The sequence below is a fragment of the Megascapheus bottae genome, chromosome 6, assembly GCF_031878675.1.
Source record: "Megascapheus bottae isolate mThoBot1 chromosome 6, mThoBot2.hap1, whole genome shotgun sequence".
Lineage (NCBI taxonomy): Eukaryota > Metazoa > Chordata > Mammalia > Rodentia > Geomyidae > Megascapheus > Megascapheus bottae.
This window is the reverse complement of record NC_143514.1, coordinates 34,307,379-34,330,201: the sequence shown is the minus strand read 5'-3', so window position 1 is coordinate 34,330,201 and position 22,823 is coordinate 34,307,379. Positions and strand designations below refer to the sequence as shown.

General features: G+C 31.9%; 1 protein-coding gene across 1 annotated transcript in view; it reads left to right on the top strand.

Annotated features, from left to right (window-relative positions):
• The window catches only part of Tnni3k (TNNI3 interacting kinase), a 262,734-nt gene that overhangs the window by 7,275 nt on the left and 232,636 nt on the right, over nt 1–22,823 (top strand). The window contains 2 exon segments of the mRNA XM_090333972.1: nt 18,216–18,324; nt 20,646–20,730. Of these exon segments, the coding sequence (XP_090190098.1) occupies nt 18,216–18,324; nt 20,646–20,730 (194 nt within the window).

Below are 22,823 nucleotides of genomic sequence, written 5' to 3'. Positions count from 1 at the left end.
TGTTTTATATATCATAATCATTAACTTGACAAATAACTATATCAAAGAGCTATAAAACTAACTTATTTGTTGGTTTCTTCAAAGAGAAAATGTACATGTATTTTATCCTTATACACTTGAACATGAATTGGTACCAATGAGAATTTTTCTCTAATGTTCTCTTGTACAAGAAATCATATACATGCAGAAATGTATTATATATATATATATATATACATACACAACAACAACAACCCCGGTTACTTTCAAGAAAGGTAGTAGGAATGATTATGTTTCACTGGTAATCATGTAATTACACTATGGATATTACTTTCCTCTTTCTAATAATGCCCTTAGTGGAACTATTATGTTGCCATGTGGACTGATCACCCTTCTGATTTTTACTTACTTTGCATATACTCATGATAATACTGAGAAACAATAATCAACTAAATGGTGAACAGCAGGAGACAGGTAGCAGTGGCTAGGAAAGTAGAGAAAGCACAATTTCAAGCAAATAGGAGTTGGTAGGAATCTTGATTTATTCCTGTTTTGGTCTATGTGTATAAATGAGATATCTGTATCAAACTAATGATTAAAAATAAGATATGTCAAACATTTGTCTTAAATTTTCTTTATATATTAATATAAAACTAATATGAAAGCAACAAGTGGTAATCTGAAGTCCTTGACTATTTACATGTGTATGGTTCTTTTTTTTTGTCTACTTCCAAAGTGAAAAATTACATGACATTGTTTAACATTAATTTACTTGAAGTACTTTCAGAAGATGTTATGTGTTATCTATAAGTGTTCATAAATGTAATTTTACCTAGCATGCTATAGTTGTAAGACTAAGGTTCTCGGAAAAAACCCTCAAGAAGGATACATTGGTTACCTGAAGTTTGGATATTTATTGGAGAGCTCATTTAGGCAGAATAGAAACATCAGTTTTTACCATGGAACCTCCGTGCACACATACATAAAATAGAAAAAGTAAAATGTGAAGATACCTTCAAGACCTTTGTGCAGCTTTACAGTCAGAGTCCAACGCTGACACTGTCGTGTCAGTCAGGTGTTTGATATTTGTGTGCCCACCAGTAACATCTTGTTTTGTCCAGTTATTGAGAATGCACTAACACGTGGGTTTTCCATGTAGCTGCAAACCATAAACACCTGTTCTGTCATTTCTGATGCTACTGCTTTCCTATTTGACAAAAAAAATTTCATTTTGCTTCAGTTTGATCATGTCCTTAGGAAACTGGTGGCTTACAGTCCAAGTCAGTGGGAAATTTCTGACCAAAAAAAATCATTAATGCCTATTTAACATATCAATATGAAAGTAATTAGTAGACCACAAATCACTTTTTTGTCACATATTTTCTGTCTTAATAAAGTAATTCATACCTTTCTATCTATAAGATTTATCATTAATTAGAAGGCCTACATGTTTAAATATGAAACATCCTTTGATTTATATTTTATTGCATAAGCATAATGCTTAACTCATACACTAAGATTTTATAAGCAATTGAATTATTGCCTGTAACTGATTATATTCCATAAACTTCCCTTTTAGTTACTCAAGTACAATATGGAAAAAATGCTACTTTATTATGTACACTGTAATCAGTACGATGTCTATCAGGGAATACTGGATGCAAAGAAATTTGAAAGGATATCCCAATGATACCTGAAAGTAAAAAAAGAAGAAAAAAGAATCCAGGATTACTTCCGAGGTGAACTAGTCATCTACAACTAATATTTCCAGTGTAACTAGGTAGAGTTTCAAGTTCAGCAGTAGAGCCTGCATCAAAAGGCACCTTGCAATAAAACAAGTGCATGAATCTCATGTAGCTATTAATATGACAAAGTCAGGGACACCATCACTTCTATATCATGTGTTGCCTTCTGCCCTTGACCATCTTGTAGGCATACTTTTTATTTCATATATTTTTTATTGCAATGAATAGAAGGGTTACATTATATTCCCCATATAGAAGGTACATTACTTCACATACATTGATAGCCTTTCTCATGTCTTGGTCCCCATTTCCCTTCCCCCACTCCCACCCCTCATCTTGTTTTCTTACCTTCCCTATCAAACTTCAAATAACCAAATACGCATAGATACAATATATCAGTTATCCAGGTGAAATACTGTAACAATATGAGATAATCAAGGGACAGCAAATGAAATGAGAGATTACATAATACATTAAGGACAATAATCACTTGTTATATGGCTTTTCTTTCTATATCCTAGAGGTCCTTTCATTTAGCGTTCTTCTATATGGGTTGTAGGCCTACTTTATAGCACCTTAAGTCTAGTAGAACCAAGAGAAAAATAAAAGTATATATATATTTTTTAAAATTTATTAACAATTTTCAGATTGGCATATTAATACAATATATGTATGTATATATAAATAAAACCACATATTGATCTATGACAAAATCTAAATTATTACCAAAAAATATCTTTTACTATATAATGTCAGAGAAATGATTAGAGATCTATTATCAAATTTAATTGATGGAACTTTCATAGTTAGGAACTTTTATTGAGGCAATTTATATTGAGACTGAAGAATGTGATTATCAAACCTAGTGAAACAATATTGCTAATTTTTTTTGTTGAACTTCTGAACTGCTAGATGGTTCAACCTGGGTTATTCAGCTGTAGTTTGAATATAATGATGTTTTAAGTCAAGGTAGAATTTGGGATAACATAATAAAAGGTCCAGATTTTCTACTGTTGATGTTTGGAAGACAATAAATGAAGGGTAGCTTGGGAGTCAGTAGCTTACACTTGCAGTTTTACTTGTACTCTCAGGAAGCCAAGACCTAAGGATTGAAGTTCAAAACCATCCATGATATTATGTGAGACTCTTAGGTAAAATTAGTTAAAAAATAAAAATAAAAAGCCAGACGTGGAGCAGTAGCTCAAAAAGGAAAGCACTTGCCTTCAGGAATAGTGCCCAGACACTGAGTTCATGCATAAGGAAGACTGGTTAAAGAAAAAGAGGAGCAGGAATAGTGCCCAAACTCAGTTCAAGCATAAGGAAGACTGGTAAAAGAAAAAGAGGAGGCGGGACCGGGAGTTTGGCCTAGTGGTTAAAGTGCTTGCCTAGCATGCATGAAGACCTGGGTCCGATTCCTCGGTATCACATACATAGAAAAAAGCTGGAAGTGGTGCTGAGGCTCAAGTGGTAGAGCTCTAGCCTTGAGAAAGTCCAAGGACAGTGCTCAGGCCCTGAGCTCAAGCCCAGGACTGGCAAAAAAAAAAAAAAGAAAGAACAAGAGGAGGAGAAAGGGAGAAGGAGGGGAAAGAAGAAAGGAGGAAAGTTTTTGTGAAGCATTAACTTTGTCCACCTATAATGATTTTTAACACTTGTGGACTTTATTGCCTAAGCAAGGAAGTGTTTTAAAGCTAGCATCATAGATGTTTCCTTCTAGGCTACATGGATTACGGATACCTTAGCTATTTAGTGTGTAAATTTCAAACATTAAAAAAGCCATTCATTTCTGATTGCTGCAGATGGTCACAATCAATCTACTAGTGTCATTTCCCAGCTATGTGTGTCATAATTATGATCCTTCAATTGTGATTCAGTACATTGCCAAGACAATCTAAACTCTAATGTCAACATTCTTTAAGTACTCTGTTATAGTGTGTTATCAGTCTGGTTGTTGAATCTCTTGCCTCCTTTAAGGCTTTTAAAAATATCTATGATACGAGCCAGGAGTTTGGCCTAGTGGTTGGTGCTTGCCTAGCATGCACGGAGACCCAAGTTCGATTTCTTGGTAACACACATAGAAAAAAAAGCTTGAAGTGGGGCTGAGGCTCAAGTGATAGAGCTCTAGCCTTGAGAAAGTCCAAGGACGGTGCTCAGGCCCTGAGCTCTGAGCTCAAGCCCAGGACTGGAAAAAAAAAAATATATATATATATATTTGATATAACTAACACTTTGTGACTAAATTATATATGTGACATCTTATTCAACAGTGTCCACTCTTTTCTCTCTATAGAGCATTCAAATGGTTCAAGTTAATTTATGACTTCCTTGTTGGAGAGTGACACATTGTCCAAGAAAGAATTAAATCATTTATCTGTACATCTTGAGGCAAAATTCTTTTTTAAACAACCTCATTGAAATCAAGTAAGTGTTCATTTCATTTGTAGGTTGAGAAATATGTTCTGCTCAAGGAAGTTTTACACAATTCCTTTCTTATTATTTTTACCCTTAGGGTTTGAGAATATAAATTATAACTACCGATATGTTATTCTTTAGAGAAATTCAAACAATTTTAGTAACATCTTGAAATAAAGAACTTTGGCTATAAAAATAATTATGATCATAATAGTCAAAGACCAAATTTTTGAAGTACACATCCCACTAGTAATATATCACTGGAATCAATTGTAGTGAAACAAAAAAGATCACCATTTACTATAAATGGCTAACTATATGTACTGTAAATGGACAATGAGGAAAAAGGGAGGAAATATATTTTATTGAAAAATTTTTAGCTTGTTACAACTGACACAAATGAAATAATTTGCCATAAATTCAAGAAATAATGTGGTGTTATTGATGTTACTTCTTAGTGAATCGTTATACCTTACATGTAATGTGATGTTCCATATCAAAAATAAATAAGCAGCAACAGAAGCAAATGGTTCATCTGGGTGCTGATGACTCACTTCTGTAATCCTAGCTACTCAGGAAGCTGACATCTGAGGGTCAAGGTTCAAAATCAGCCCAGATAAGAAAGTCCAGGAGACTCTTATCTCCAATTAACCAACAGAAAACCAGAAATGGAGCTGTGACTCAAAGTGGTTGTGTATTAGCTTAGAGCAAAAGAGCTCAGGGACAGCACCCAGGCATTGAACGCTAGTCCTACCTCCACCACCACCAAGAGAAAGTTCTTAAACATGCAATGTCATTTTACCCTAATGAATATATTCCCTTTGTGTTAGCCAATGAAAGATATACATCATTGACTTGTAGATTTAGATATTTACTTGCTTTGTTCAAATCACACTCTCACTGAAAAAACTAAACAGTGCCCATCTTCACCTTATCAATTCTGATGATCTCTGGGCAGGTAAATGGTTACAGTCATCATCCAGATTATATAAGACAAAAGCCTAGAAATTATACAAGATTATTCACATACTTCCCCTGGTCCATTTCATTCAGGACCTTAGCAAGTGAAATCTATATATTGAAAACATAATTGCATCCTTTTTGAGCTTTTATTGGACTACAGATACTGAAGTGAATAAATTGCTTTTTGTTCGCAGAATTCCTTCCTGTACATAGGAATACTAAATTATTCTCTACAATTATTCATGAAGGCAAAATATCAGAAAGATTGCAAATAAAAATAATATTTTTAATTGAGTTTTACAAGACATTGAAAGGAAAAGTGGCCATATCAACATGGCCTTGATGATTGGATATTTATATATCTGCCGAAGCCTGCTTTTTATGTGAAGATTTATAGTACTTAAAAAAAAAACTACATTTCCATTTTCTGAAAGTTTGTGTTTTTTTGCTATTCTGCAACCTCTGCCACACAGTTTTATTTTTACCATTGTCCTCTATACAATTGTAAAGTGTAATTGTGTGTTATTTAGAATTTTGCTTTATTTTTAGATACACAGAACATGATCACAACTTTTATACTAAATTCCACAGGTACCCAAAACTTCCAAATATTTGTAAGTTTTGAAGATCACATATTTTCATAACCATCTTTGTCATAAGCATTCATTTCTGATAATTTAATTTTTGAAGGGCCTACATGTGATTTTTCTCATAATTTTGATTTAAATATCTCTCCAAGATCCACTTTCATTAAAACTTTTCATTTCCCTTATCTCTTTTTCTTAACTTTGAAGGTTGAATATAAATAAAGCTACTGTAAGAAAGAAAAATGTTCCCATCATTAGTGTTTGACTGGTCACATATCAGTATTACTGTCCTTTTCTAGGTGCCAGCATCTGTTTCTTATTACTGAGTGAGACTTCCACTGGTGATAGTCTGACCTTTACCAGATCTTAAAGGTACTATGAATACTATCCTATAAAGAGAATTTTAGACTACAAAAATTTGGAAACTTATTGTTATCCATTCAGTTGGAGACATTTTGTAGCCTCTAAGGTAAGCCTAGTTTCTATCTTTGCTGCAAGATATAAGGAAACTGACTTCTGAGATAAGTTCTAGAAAGACACTATGTAGCTCTTGAGTTTGCTTATTCTCCAATATGAAGATGTGTATTTTGAGTTTGCCAAAGTACCATAATTTAACAATTATGTGCAAAGAAATGTGGCAATTGCTTTGAAACACTGTACATTTATGACAAATATACTATCCACATTAACATTTCTCAATTCCTTCTCGCGTATTATTAATGTTCATCCTACCGGATAATTCTCATCAATACGGAAATAAGCTTTCATGGTTTTCAATTAAATAAGTCCACTCTATTTCTCTGTTCCCTTTACACTAAATACTTAGAATAAATTGTTTGACTGCCACTTACTCTTTAATACAATTCAGACTTTTCACCCTTCTTCTCCACCACCATAGTTTTCATGAACTTGTTCTGAAGATTCTGTGTGCTCCATCTTGTTAAATATAGTGTCATTCTCATCCACATCTTCATGCTTTTCCATCAATATTTATTTCAAGAGTACTCCTTCTGGGACTTAGTTGACTCTAGTCTTTAGTTGGCTTTAAATATGCTACTTTCCTATAACATAACTCAATTATCTAATTTCTCTAATCATTATCATCCTTCATGCCTTTTACTGTGAGATAACAGGTCTTTGTATTTAGATTTCTGTATCCACATTCATGTCTGACATATATCTTTTCAAAGCTGTCTGTGTGCTATCATTTCTCAAATCCATTGCAAGTACCATTTAATAAATTGTAAGCAGATGCCACAATTTTATTGATTCATTCACCAGGAAACCAGTGGGATAAAGTTGATTTTATACTTTTTCAGATATTACAGAGAAGAAAAAATATAATTCAATATAATAAGACATTTTTTCTAAGTATACAGTAGGATTCTTTACAACAATCAGCTTCTTACTGGTTGGATTATCTAGAAAGGGAATTAACACCCTGAATGACTGAAAGCAAAAGACCGGAAGACAATTTACCAATACATTTTTTAAGATGTTCTTTAAGGTAAGAGATAGGAATAGATAATATGTGGAAAACAGAATTTGATGGGAGTATGAATTGTTAGAATGCAGCATAGCTCTCAAGGAGTGCCCCGGATTCAGTAATATACACAATAAAATATTGTGCAGGATTGAGCAAAAGAGAGAAGTCAAGCTGGGATGCAAACCCAAAGGCAGCCTTCACTGGATTATCCCAAGAAGAATTCTAGTGGTTAACCTGAGTGCCTGGGATTTACATGGTACATCATTGTTTGATATCGGCATCAGGGGAAGCCATAGCTGTTCATTAGTGAGGCAAACTGGGGTTGACATACTACCAGTAAATGAGGTAAAATGCACTTTATTGAAGAAGGATCTGTGTCCATTATTAGTGTCCAGAGTAACGTGTAAACCCCACTACAGGCCAGGGTTCTCATCATACATGTAATTATTTTACTAAAGCGTGTTCTAATTCAAGGTAAATTATGATGCATTTCAAACTAATCATGCAATATTATATACACTTAAAACTAGACTCAGACCATAAGAAAAGAAATTATACTTCACTAGATATGTCAATCATTGCTTTATAGAAACAAATTTTTTATAATACTGTCACAAATCTACATGATAATCCCTAGTGCCAGATTTTACTTTTGACTAGCTGAAAAAGCTGAAATATTCATAGATTCACATGAAGCCAGATGGCTTCCCACTGAATATGCATTTGAATGATTTCTGTACATTATTTATTCTAAGAAGTTCACAAAATATACTATCATCATAGCACAGACTTCTAATAAGTTTGTTTAAGAAAAAATTGAGGGAATAGCAGGTGTCCAATACTAACTATATTTTACAATGAACCTTGATTCTATGTATATGAAAATTGCAGAAAAATCAATATGTTTTTATTCATCAGAAATAACCAGAATTTGAAATAATTAGATACATAAGAAAAAACAGAACTTAATTGTAGGCATGGCTTTAGAACATGACTTGCTAAATTTAATAAATAGCAATTACAAATTTTATTTTTTTGGATATCAGAAAATTCCAATGTATAATGCTTAAAATAATGGCCATTTTTAAATTAATTTATATCCCTTGAAGAATATATATATATATATACATATGGTATGCCGATCTTTAAAATTAAAACCTGAATAAAAGTAATAAAATTGTTTTAGATAGGAGGAGAAAATACGGAAAACATTTCTCTTTCTCTCTCCCTCCTTTTCCCCTTCCTACCCATGTGTATGTGCTTGTGTATGTGCATGTGTGTAATGAAAGTCACAGACTTAGTCATAGTCATAGACTATGTGGCTGCCAAGTGACAAAACTGAATCTTGACTTTGGTGCATGGCAAGGCAGAGGGAAACAAAAACAAAGCTATGACGAATTTGTGTCTCTTCATTCAAGAAACATATAATGGAATTTATCAAGATGCTTTTTATTCATAACCTGACTTATGGAATTGTAAGTTTTTTGTACAACTATTTAATAGTAAAATCTAAAGTAGAGAAGAAAGTGATGGAACACATTACAGCTTTTCTAATTAATAAGATGTACATGTTACTGTGCAGAACAGAGTCACAATAAAATGGGAAAACTGAAGAACAAAAACTTCAAAACAAAGTCAATGGAAAACTGAATGTTATTGACTTTGAAATTGAGAAACAGTTCATATCTCAAAACTTTAGTTTTTAACCTTGTACATTTTCTTCAGTTTAAAACATATATCTGATTAGTAAAAATGGACTGTTAGTATTAATATAAGTTTATCATTTATTATGAAAGAAAAAAATTAACGTGCAAGTAGATTTCTTAATGATACAAAAATGGTAGTATGCATAATACTAATTCATCAACCTTATCTACAGGGCTAAAAGGATGCAAACAGAAAAATAGTATCAACAATAGCCAAACTTCTTACCAAAATGCATATTTCACAGATCACAATCAGATATTAGCTAGAACAAAACAATTTTTAAAATTTCCATGAATGGAAACAAAATATGGTATTGTAAAGCTTAACAGGACAAAGTAAATCAACTGGATAGCACTTAACTCTGGTTACTGTAATCTGTACCAAAAGTCAGATAAACAAAGTACAATGGGCCAAACAACTCTGAAATGGCTTGCTAGAAGTTATTAGAATGTCTTCAAAATTGAAAGAAATAAAAGAATATTTCCAAATTGGTGAACATATATTGTGTAATGAAAGTCAAATTCAATTATGTCAGAAACAATTTATGATATTAAGAAAAATTTAATGGAATTGTTAAAGTAATGTTTAGAGATTTTGTAAAAATTAATCTGTGTAGTCACAACAAATAAATTTCATATTCTTTTTCATAATTTCCAAGAATTTTTTCTTTTGTCCATTCTTTCATTACAGTGAGGTAAAGATATAGCAATGAACACTACATTTCAAATATAATTTCAGTAGCCTATCTACAACAACAAAAAAATCTTATATTCCTCTTTATTTTGGATGTAATGATGACTGAATGCAGGGCCCTCCACTTGCAAGGCAGGAATCACTCTACTTCAGCCAGGGCTCCCATCGCTTTGTGTTTTTTTCTTCAAATAACACCTCCATTTAAACCAGTCACTCCGTTTTAAATTTACATATAATTTGCATATTCCATCAACAACACTGACATATGCTACCTCCCAGACCTTTCATTCCTCTAATAATTATGCTTTTTTGTATGTTTCAGGACTCTCTTTTCATTATTTTTGCAACAACTTGGCTTTTTCTTGCCCATATTTTACATCATTGCTGCCACTTTATGTATAATTCTCAGTCATTTTATATTTATGACTTTGCCTAACTTAGCCTCATCAATTTTTAGTCTAAAAAAAGATTCAAAATGAAATTTAAATTACTTTGGTCCCATCAGCTTTGTTTAATTTGTTTTACTGTGTAGAGCAATAATAGAGATTTTAATGAACATCATTTTAATAATTTCTCTGAATCCTCTGAAGTGATCTAATGATCTAAATTGTGTCCAAACTTTCAATTTATTATATGTTAGAGATTAAGTAGCTTATTTTTTTTAACCTCTGATGAAGATTTTCAAGCCTCCACAAGAACCAAGGCCTTCTTAAACTCATTTCACGTTCAAAATTCTTTCTGAAGGTAACTAAATTTAACCCTTACTTCTTAACTTACACAGTATCTATATTTTCTAAATCAATCATTTGGTCTGCATAAAGCTTTACTTTATACAATTAGGTTGTCACATGTTAAATTAGGTTGTAAAATCTATAAGGATGAGTCTCTGTAGAGCTGTACACAGCTTGCTTGCATTGTGAACAGCTGTGGACAAATCATTTTTCCCCAAGCTTTACTTGGTTTATTTCTAATTCTAATAGCCACCCTTCAGGAAGGTTTGATTTAGTTGATCCTAAATAAGTCCCTGTAATTGTATCACTTAAGAATAACCTGAAATTTCTCATTTTTAAATTATTGCTTGCCACTAAATACCTTTTGTAAATAACTGACTTCATTAACCTCAGATGTCATAATGAATTCAAGAGATAGGCAAAATCGTAGGATAAATATAAAAAAATAAAAAGATCAGTGTTTGGAATTTCAAAATGCCACAAGGTTTAGTCTTCAGAATTTTCAATGGCTTCATCTGTATTCACTTAACCTGTTTTTCAGACCTTACCAATATTTCTTACTGAAGGGAATGATTCCATTCACTTCAATCGGCTCAATCCAATTCAATTTGTTCCAATATAGTTCAATTCAATTTATTCCAAACAATTAAATTTATATCAATATCTGTCAGCGACTGTGCTAGGCTGTTTTGAATGCAAAGATCCAGGCTCTCAAATAACTCACGGGCCTGTGCTAGGCTGTTTTGAATGCAAAGATCCAGGCTCTCAAATAACTCACAGGCCTAGCCAGAGAACTCAAAACTTTAATTCTATCCTCTGTAATAAATAATAGAAGTATTAGATGCATAGACACTTAGATAAGACTTCAGTGCTTGTTTTATGTTCCTGTTTGTTCAATTTTAACAAATACTATGCATATAATATATGTGTATATAATGGATGAATATATATATGTATAATATACACACAAAAACTCATTACATACTTGTCATTACATACTTGTCTCCCAAAAGTAGTTACTGAAAGCTACTTTTTTTTTTTAGTAATTCAGCCATTTATTTGGCTCACAATCATAGGAAAAGGGCTTACCTCACTAACTGCACATCCAGATTCTTAATCTACACTCAACAAGAATGTACAGTACAGGATTTCCCTCATTACCACTGAACTGGGATGATACATTCACTAATTAAAAGCTATTTTCTGGATTCTGATATGCCTGCTCTTTTGAAAGCTACCTTTTGTATTGTAAGTTGTACCTCTCCCAACATTTTAGAGTTAATTAGTCCTATTTAATATTTTAGAGAAGTGAGGGCTCTAGAGAACTCAGCTGTTTTGATTAATTAATAAATTTTTATACTGCTCCCTGAAGTGGATGTTTTGACACAATAGCCTCTGCAAAAAATCATTCAGCAGTCTCTATCCAAACATATTGTGATTTTCTATTGATTTACACAGCAAGATACAGTGACTCATTAATGAGTTTATGGGTAAAAATTGACCTCTTCCCCATTAGTACACTCTCCTTAGTTTTTATTTGGGATATTCAAATTGCTATGTATGAAATTTCTAGCCTATTCCCATCTAAATTATAAATTGGGGAGAAACTGAGTAATTGGCTTGTTGCAAGTTCTTGTTGGTGCAATGCTGAGCTGACCAATTGAATAGATCTGAAACTTTTAACACTAGTGAATCACTGATGCCATTTCTGCCACTGATACGGGCTGATAGGGAGGGTTAAAAACACCTATCATAGTAACTCTGATTGCCATCTTGCCATTGATGTAAAAATAAAGATGATGTCAAAAATAAATGGTGACTGTATTTGAACAGACTGCTACGACTGCTTTTGCAGGAAAAGACCAAAGGACTGGCCCATAAGGACCCATCCAGAAGTTAACTCAAGATTGTTCATAATACCTGAAACATGATAATAATACTCTTTTGTTTCAGAGAACAGAATTTAAAAATTGTAGACATTGGATTTTTCAATGTTAGATCTTCCATGACAGATTTTTTTTCACTTTTGAGGCCATTGGACACTTGCACAGACATAGCAGCTAATGCTGAAGATGACACCATGTAGCAATAGGAAATGATCACATAATCAACAAAAATAGTGTCCCTACAAAATCACATTATCTAATAACTATATCATAGCTATGTGACTGTGAAATTTTTAATAACCATATTATGTAGTCCTACTTCTTTAAATTGGAAATTATTAGCCCTTCCTACATATTAATTTTCTTTCCATTATTTCATAATTGAAAAAAAACTACCTTCACAAAAGAATGACTAATTAATTTTCTTTCTATCCTCTACCTGTTTATTTATTTGTTCTATATATGAGAAACCTCAGGCATGGAAATGTTATCTGTTGAAAGCAATTCTTATTTATTGAATGCTATTTACAGTGTAGTCTTTTTATTTATTTTTTTCCAGGAGCAAGCCAACTGTTAGGAAGAGAGAAGGAGAACTGAAGAATGGAACTGGAATAAGTCATAGAATTTATCTTATCCTAAATTTTTAATAACTATAAGAGACTTATTCTATTTATAATGCAGGTTTTATTAGATTCACCTTCTTGTTATCAATAAGTTATTCCTCTATCATAGGACAAATGCAATACTGAAATTGACTGTTTACTATTCTTGGTACTCGAGTTACTTGTAGTAATTGGTGCAGTACATGCTTATTAAGTGGATAAATGAATAAAGCATTTAGTGAACTCATTGTAAAAGTCTTATTCTTATTTATTTTCATTATGATGTTTGCTCAACTGTACTTTTTTTGAGAGTTGATCTGAATATGACCTTAATGATGCATGTATTCATCCTGGAAATTTATACTTTTATCAACACAACCAATTTATATGCTCTGCTTCAAAATTAATACTTTTGTAAACTAGAAGTTTTATGTACATGCTTCTTTAAATGCTAAAACATTGTTTTTGTTTAAAAATAATAATCAAATAATAACTTGAACAGTTTAAGACCCTTTGTTTCAATATAAATCACCTAACACTTATTAAAGATTAAGAAAAATATTTGTAAATATTAACTGATTGGTAATTTTAGTTTCTTAAACTTAAAGCAGTGATTGTCTTAGTTGTCCATTAACTAGATGAAGAATATTGAAAATATAAGCTTTCTAGTACTTAGTAATATATAAGTATGAAAGACATGGTCATAAATTTAAATACAGTTTTATTTATATCATAAATGTGATGAAATATTTGAGGCACAATGGTTGGATTTCATACAATACACGTTCTTTATAATTTCTCTGAAGGATCCATAAAGGTAGATAAAGTGTCAAGGTTAATTTTTGTCTTCCCATCTTGAAAACATCTTTTTAAATATTCATGAAGAAACTAGTATAAAATATAAATAGCACCTGCATAAGGGTAAGGAGGGATATATAAATCATATAAACTCAAAATAGAGGATTTCAGTAAGAATGTAAATAGACTCATTGAATAAGTACTAGAACATATTTATTTCTGTGCAAAATGGGCTGGTAAATAAGTTTCGAAGATAGATGCATTTGTGTTGGGTTCAGACAATTTAGTACAACATGTAGTTTAGTCAAAATGGAATCATTGACAAAATAAGGTATTAACTAAATCCCCACGGACTTTTTTGAATAAAATAAAAGCAAGTCTAAAAACCAGCACAAGTAATTTCTATGTTGCCTTATATATTACAGACTTTCCTTGAAAAGCTCAAATTGTCTCATTAAGTAATTATAGTTTTGAAAGCCTCATTCAGTTGTTTCATATTTTTCTTATTTTTTAAAGACATTGTTGTTTTTGTTATACTGGTAGTACATTTCTTAGAAAAATAAAGGAATGCATACATATTCCTTTACACCACCTCACCTTTTCATTGTTTACACTTGTTACTAGCATTTTATGTGACTGCAGTGAATCAATTACCATTGATGAACATTCTTACTAATCATGGCTAAAGTCCCTATTTCATATCAGTGATACTAGGATTATGCTTTTGTCAAATGTGCTGCTTCACTCGAGTATGGCCACATTTTCCTGTCTTGAAGCTTCCTTGTGCTCCTCCTATTACCACCCCACAGTCTCTACTCTCTAACCATGCCTACCACAGATCTTTCTGTTGCTATTTTTGGTAGTGGTGGGGGTTGTGGTTATGGGGCTTGAACTCAGGAGCTGGGCACTGTCCCTCCTCTCTTTTGTTGAAGGCTAGTGCTCTGTCACTTTGAGCCACAGCTCCACTTTCAATTTTGTAGTGATTAACTGGAGATTCTCACAGAATATCCTGCAATGTCTGGCTTTGAACCATCATCCTCAGATCGCAGCCTCCTGTGTAGCTAGAATTATAAGAATGAGCCACTAGCACTCAGCCCAACCACTTTATACATCTTTACACTATTCTGTGGTTGGGCCAGTTCCAAAATGTCATAATGTTGAGATTGTACAATGTGTAGCCATGTCAGGATGACTTCTTTTATTTGACAGTGTGCTTGTACATGTTCCTTCCTGTTGGATCTTTTATTATATAACAGCTCATTTATCTTGGTTTATCTTACATTTTCTGTACATATCAGTTTGTCTATCACTCTCTTATGACTATACATCTTCTTTTCCCCCAAGTATTCCCCCATCTATTGACTCAAGGTTTTTTCTCAGGACAGAATTGTTGAGAATCTGAAGCATTTTTCTTCCATTTCTCTTTATTCTGGTTTTCTCTTCCATGAAATTCAAAGGCAAAAAGTCAACTGGTAAGAGGCATCTCCTAAGAAGCAATCTCAAAATAATGATTATTAAAACATACAAAATGTAGCATTCATATTAGAATTATCAGTGACATCAGTTAAAATTCAGATTACTGGGCTTGATCTTCTGAATCTGAGTTTCTAGGAATGGAACTCAATTTAGTATTGGTTGGATTCCTTCCTTCTGTCCCTTTCTTCCTTCCTTCCTTTCCTTCCTTCCTTCCTTTCCTTCTTCCCTCTTTCTTTCTTTCTTTCTTTCTTTCTTTCTTTCTTTCTTTCTTTCTTTCTTTCTTTCTTTCTTTCATTCTTTCTTTCTTTCTTTCTTCTGTTTTGTCCATTTCTTTCTCGCATTCTTCCCTTCAAGACCCTCATGTGGTGGTGTTTCACTAAAGTTTGAAAAGAGGGCCATGTTTCTATCTACATTACATTTTTGATACTTTCTGAAGTTCTCAAAGTGCCAAAGTTTCAAAACTGGGAAGTGGATAGAATCTAAAGAATATGGATAAGAAAAGATTGTTTTTAATCTAATCTCTTATAGGATGATATTGAGTAGTGGGGAAAGTATTTTGTGTTCTACTCTTTCAGCATACTTTGAGAAATAACGCAAGATTTTTATCCTGTGTCATTTACTTTTGGTAGTAGCTTTGTTTTCTTCCAACTTGCTAAAAGTTGCCAGAATAATTCCACTTCTCTCATCCTGTTACCTAGTCTTGCGTTCTTTGAAAGGGCTCATTGAGATTGTTCAGTTCGAACTAGGAAATTGTAGCCCTAGAATATTGCAGGTAATTATTGAAATTATCACTTTGAATATTTTCCTGAGTTGATATCTTCCCCTTTCATTTATTTCAGTAACATATATTGCTTTAGGGCATGAGAAAATTCAACTGAGCTTTGGACTCCATTTTCACACTGTTAGCAGAAAAACTAGTTATCCAAGGCAAACCTTTTATTTGTTAGGTCAAGCCTTCTGTAGAGAATAAAGTTATTTTTGAAAAATCCTAAGCAATGCATCAAATTTGTGTCCCAGGCAAAAATTCAAAACAATACAAACAAGAACTGACTGTTCCCATCATACATATGGAGATAAACATACTCAAGAACACACATGCACACACACATATAACATCTTCACATAATACATACATACTGTCACTGGTAGAATATCTGAAATAATAATACTCAAGAAAGCTAATTTAGCTGTTCTTACAACGCTGTTCCTACACCTAGATGGAAAAAGTGCTGTGCATCTCTTACATCAGTAAGTGTAAAGGACTATCGTGAGTACTGCAGGTATACTTGGCCTAGTCATTATTTTATGCAGCAAACATATAAGCAAACAAAAAAAAGGATTAGTAGGAGGTATCCTCAAATGGTAGATCACCTACATACCAAACATGAGGCCCTGAGTTCTAACTTTAGCACCACAACCCGATAAAATAAAAATAAATAGAAAGGTCTGGAATGCTGACTAGTGGAAGAGTGCTTATCTAGTATGCATCAAGTCCTGGGTTCGATTCCACAGTACCACATTCACAGAAAAAAGCTGAAAGTAGTGCCAGGACCTGAGTTCAAGCCCCAGGACTAGCAAAAAGAAAAACAAAACAAAAAAACTGTAGTAAACACAAAATCCATACTTGTTTATATTAAAGGTATATTTTCTGGCAGTGAATATCAAATTTCAAGATTGAAATCTATACCTCCTAGGAATAATATAGAATATTTAGATGGAATATGCAGTTAAGTATCTAATAATGTGTTTGTTTCTTTTTGTCATTTATTATACATTATATGCTATGTTTACTTATGTTAAGTGACAGGGAACGAGATAATAATGGAAAAGTGATATAAAGCTCTGCCTACTGTCTGGAATATGGAAAAATTCAATCTTGTTGATCCTTACTATTTTGTTTTATTGTTTTCTAAGTTGGCATTCATAAATTCCAGTATTTAGATTCTTGTTTATGATTCTTAAGATCATAATAGCCACCTAGAATAATCATATTATAAGTTAGGAATTTCTTGCTATAAATAATAGTTTTGTAGCTCTTACACAGGTAAAAATGTATATCCACTATTTTATTTAAATTTAGTTATATATTTATATACACAAGTTCTAGAAGCACTCAGTTTTTTACAAAGGCTATTATTTTAGCTGAGGGAGCAAAGTTCCTGAAAGTAGATAAATATAATTTCAACAGCTTTTAGTGAAACTTGGATATCTCCACATTGATTATATTAAACAAAGACCCATGGGTATGCAATCAATTGATGAAGGTAGATAATTTTATTGAAACATTTGCTACTTATTTTTTATGTAGCTCTTTAAAACACACTGAGGTTCCTTTACACCCTCACCCTTGAAAGCAGACACTAACATTGTTATTGTTGTATGACATTCCATTTGTAGTTAACTTATTAGCCAGACTGTCAAAGTATTTTTCAACTGGTCTGTTACAGTACTTGCATTTGGAATCTTGTAAACTGAGGAACTGCATTAGAGGAAAGGAAAAAATCTACAAACAAATGGAAAATTACAAATCTAGACCAACCCAAAATTGCACTGGTAATTTTTCTTAATTCCTTAAACGTACTTGCTTCATTAGTAGTTAAAATAACTAATAATTCACTGAAATGTATATACATATTGATTTGTGTATGTAGCTTAATTAATATTACTGTATATCTAGACCCATTTTCTCTGAACTATTTTTGCAACGTAGACTATGTCATATAAAATATTATTTTAATTCCTTGGTACTAGCTATAGAAACACTTGGAGTACTGCTGAATATAGGGATTTTAGAATTGTATCATTTTTACAATTGTACCTTAAGTATCTAGCATTTACAACCTAAAACACTGTCTAGCAATTAGAGATTGCTATAATTAAAATACAATAAAATCAAATGAAATAAGTCAAATACATTCTTCTATGTAAATATATTTTACAATGTCAAATGGGTTCTTAATTACTACAATTCAATATGATTGCATTTTAAATGTAAACATCTGTATTTAAACCCACAATCAGTAATTTAAATTAAGTATTGTAGAATCTGAAATAAAAAATACAGTTTTGATTGCTTGTATGTTATTATCTGTGTCTACATTTTACAAAATACAACTCTGAATCAATGTCATTTGTTTTTCTTTGCTAGATGAGATGAATGGAAGAAGAAAGTCAGTGAATCTTACATTATTATAATAGAAAGATTAGAGGATGACCTGCAGATCAAGGAAAAAGAATTAACAGAACTACGGCATGTATTTAGGTAAGTTTCACAAAATTACTCATTCTACATAAATTTCCATTATTCATCTTGTTTTCAGCTGCACCTCTGTGTATGTGTAAATACCTGTCTGAAATGCCTTAGATGTAACTAGTCATATTCTAAGCCTTAGATGGCAATTGTTTTTTCAATGCTCACACAGTTCTCAAAATTTAATAGCTAACATTCTTAAAATATGTCTTGCACACTTTCCTCATTAAGAGCCAGCAGAATCCATGGGACAGACTTTGAATGTAAGCTATCATTGCTGTTTATAATCTTATGTAGAATTAGAACACTCTTGTAATTATGTTAGCAACAAATGACAAGATTTCTATTCCTAATTTGAGGTAACATATTGACCACATTGTTCTCTTTAAACAAGGAGGATAAGTCCAATTTTAACAAGATCCCCTCCTCCTGTCATAAAGAAAGGCTACTCTTAATGGAATTCTCTACTGAATAGTCCTGTAGCAACATGTAATGTTGGCTTCAGGCTTTTAGTGGAGTTTGTTTACAAGAGAAAAATGATCTAGGACAGTGGCACAAACTGACAAGATACAAAATGTGCAGAAAAGAGGGCAAAGACCCACATATCTCTGTCTGTCTATCTATCCATCTATCTATCTATCTATCTATCTATCTATCTATCTATCTATCTGTCTGTCTGTCTGTCTGTCTGTCTGTCTGTTTGTCTTGACTGAATAAACACACTAGAGAAAGAACAAAAGATGTGAACATTTTAGGTAATGAAAGTGAGAGGTAGAAATCAACATTACAGAGCTTAATGTTAAGATTTTGAGGTCCAGCTATGTTGAAGATATTGTTCTAGAAATCTCATATGTAAGGTCTCATTAAATCTTTGTCTGTGCTCACTTATATTAATTGTGGTAGATAATAAGGTAAATAATATTGTGAGCTATCAATATCACACACTCAGTTAATAATGAGATGTAATATATAAGATCTGATTGACTCCATATAGCATTTCTTGGTTCAAAACTGACAATTTAATGAGATGGAGATTCTAATATATAAATAAACTCAGAAGTAGACAGTCTATCACAGGTGCTAATTGTAAGACAAACCACAATGATTTTCAAATACAGAAGGAAAGGAGATGGGTGTCTTGATCTATTCATTGATGAATAGAAAGACATGGAAGAATGGATGGGACTTGGTAAGAAAGTCTAAGAGAGGTAAAAAAATCAGAATCTTTACAAATGTATCTGTATTGGATTATCAAAATAGTAATTATTGAGGATAATGGTTGGTCTTTTTGTGGAGATGACCAGTAACCTGATATGGCATTGATACAAATGCCCTACAAGCTGAAAATGAGGACAGTGATACTGAAGGAGTTCTCAAAGTCTAAAGGCAAGTTTCTCATCTTATGTTAAAGTAGACCATAGCACTTGCTAAAATTATATATCTTATACTTCTATGTCATGTAAAAATGAATCAGAATTTTTCATATTTTCTGATGTAATTTTTAACATGATCCTCAGGTAATACATAGATTTTTAGCAGTTTGAAAACTGATCCTAGATAGATATCCAACTTGCACTGAAAGTTCTTTGCTTGAATTTATATTGACTAATGAGATGAAGATATAAAAATTAGAAATAAATAACTGGTATGTATGGTCTATCTTGATCAAGAGAATGAAAAAAAATACAGTGCTATATTCTGAGTCCAACAATGCAGGTAACACCATCTGAAATTAAAGTAATTTGTCTATGTGGTAGTGTGTTAAAGTAACAAGGAAAAACATAATATGGTAAGAACATGAATTATCATACTCATTGGTTCATCCACCAAAATTTTAAGTTTGGATGAGAGATTAAGTATGATATTTTATGTAATTACATTTGAATTCCTAAGTGATGAGTAAATATTAAATCTATTGTCATCCTTAATCATGACTCATGTAGTGCAGAATATTCCTATGATAAAGAACATCGTCATACTTCTTGACATAAGCCTTTATCTAAAAATGAACACAAATTAAGAGAATTACACACAAATTCCAAAAAGACATTAAAAGTTTAAGTTAAATGTAGAAGATCTATGATATTAACTCAGTTTTTCATGTGTATTTTTCTTCATTCGGTGAAAATTTTATTTCTATTTTTGGTAAACATTAATTACATTCATTAGTAGAGATTATCTACAACATAGTGCACCATTTGTCTACCAATGTAGATGATTTTTTCAAACTATAGTGAAGGAGTAGATTTTTTCAAAATAGTGAAGAACGCTATAGTTCTAAACACCTCAGACAAAATTACCTTTATCAGTATCTTTCTTATGCTAATTTGTAGCAGCTTTGATGTGGGAATGGAAGGGAACAGAAATGAACTGTTCTTTACTCTATATTTCACTCATAACCTTAAAAAACCTGTTAAAGTAATGAACAGGAGGCAAAAAGAAATGAAAACAGGAAAGAAAGAAAAGGAGACAGATATAGGATGATGAAATATTATTTTCTGAATATTTTTGCCACCTCTAATTGTTGTTTGTCAATATAATAATACTTACAAGATGATATCTTTATCCAATTATAGGCCTCTACAACAGGACATATTCACTAAGGACATGTTTGTCATATTCTTTTTACTTCTATTTATTTGTAATACTATTTGTACTTAAAATGGAGACAAAACAACTACTTAATGCTTACTAAGCAGAATTCTTGCTTTATGTATTTTATGTATTTTATGTAGTTTATGTAGTTTATGTAGTTTTATGTATTTTAGACACTAGAATCAAAATATGCATCTGAAGTGTTTTCACAAAAAGTCTGCAACAGAAAAATGCACAAAAATATATGTTATAAACTGATTATTATACTCTGAAGTAGGAATTACAACTGTTTTGTAGCTGAAGGAAATGAGGCTAAGCAAATTAAACTGGCTGGAACTAGCCTATACAGTCTCTGTAGTTGAGCCATATTTCCATCCATCTTTATTTGATTTCCAGCTGCATGATCTTCATGAGCTTCATTGTCAAGATAAAATAGAAATAAAAATAGATCTTTGAATTCTTCTTATTTTCCTTATGGCACTCCACAATTTTTCTCTATGCTCTGCATTAGAATTTTACTGAGGAATGGGAAGAGGTGAATATATTTTTGGTTATATTTTTTTAGATGTCACACCTCTGGCAATGCCTGTTAACTAACTTTCCATATGTTTTGGAAACCATCATAGTTCTTCACATCCCATTTTTAGAAAACTTTCATTTAAATTATTTTGTTTCAATATATGTTTAACCATAAGACAATTTAGAAAGATGCCAAGCTTATTGCCAAGCTTACTTTTTTATAACTTTAATTCTTAATAAATCTATGAGGTGATTTTGGATATGTTGTCATGTTCTTTTTCCATGACTTAAACTTCATAGTCTAAACTAATCATTTTTTCACATGCAATGACATTGGTTAGATAAACATTAGTCAGTAATAATTCTGCACTTTCAAGTTGATTCTGGTTTTTTGAGTATTGTTTTATGAATGTATTGTTTTATGAGAAAATACAAAACATCTAAGGACTATATATATTATATACTTGAAGATTTGATATGTGAGATAATTAACAAAGATTTCTGAATAATTTTGGCAACATATTTTGTGAATGTGTCTTTTTTATTGTCTTTGAGGAAAGCTACGAAGAATTCTATAAGATGTATCAATCATTTGAACTCTACATTTCTTGAACATTTCATACATTTCAGCCAAAGAACTAATATTAGGACTATTTGAAACTTTGCATATTTTACACTGCAAGGCATTATTTTTCAGCTACATTGCAGTAAGATTTCACTATGATCATGTCAAATATCTTTTTGAAAAGATGAGATCATGAGGGAGAAGTTTAATTGGATCACAAAACTGCATTCATTTCTGCGTAAAAGTAAAGGCTAAGAAAAAGAGTTCATTATGTTACAAGAAAGAAAGTAACCTTTGGATAGAGAACTACAATTTTTAATCATTAAGGACAAAATTTCTGTTAGAAATATATTCATAATAGTGACTTCATTTTAATTAGGAATTTCTTCTATGCCCCAGCAAGCACTATGAACTCATTAGGATATGTTAAATTAGTGTATGGCATGGCAGGTAATAAAAAAATGTAAGGGCAAATTAAAAAATAAATTGAGTCTACGGTGTAAGAATTCAGAAGTGATGTTCAATTGGGGGTGAATTTGACATACTCACCTATTTTAGAGCAACAGGAAAAAAATATGTTTCTTTTCTTGAAATGATTGCTTTGTAACTTCGAATAATTTAATTACATTTATCAAAACAGAAACATTTGACTACAAGTTGATGAGACCTGAGATTCAAATTTGGGAAGTAACTTGTTAAAATCTTGGATTGAAGTTAATAGAGTTAGAAAGCTAAAAATTGTGGTACTAAAATCATACTTAATTTGTAAATACCATTAAATTCTATTATCCATTGATCCATTCTGTCGACATTACTATAAGTTATATGGTTT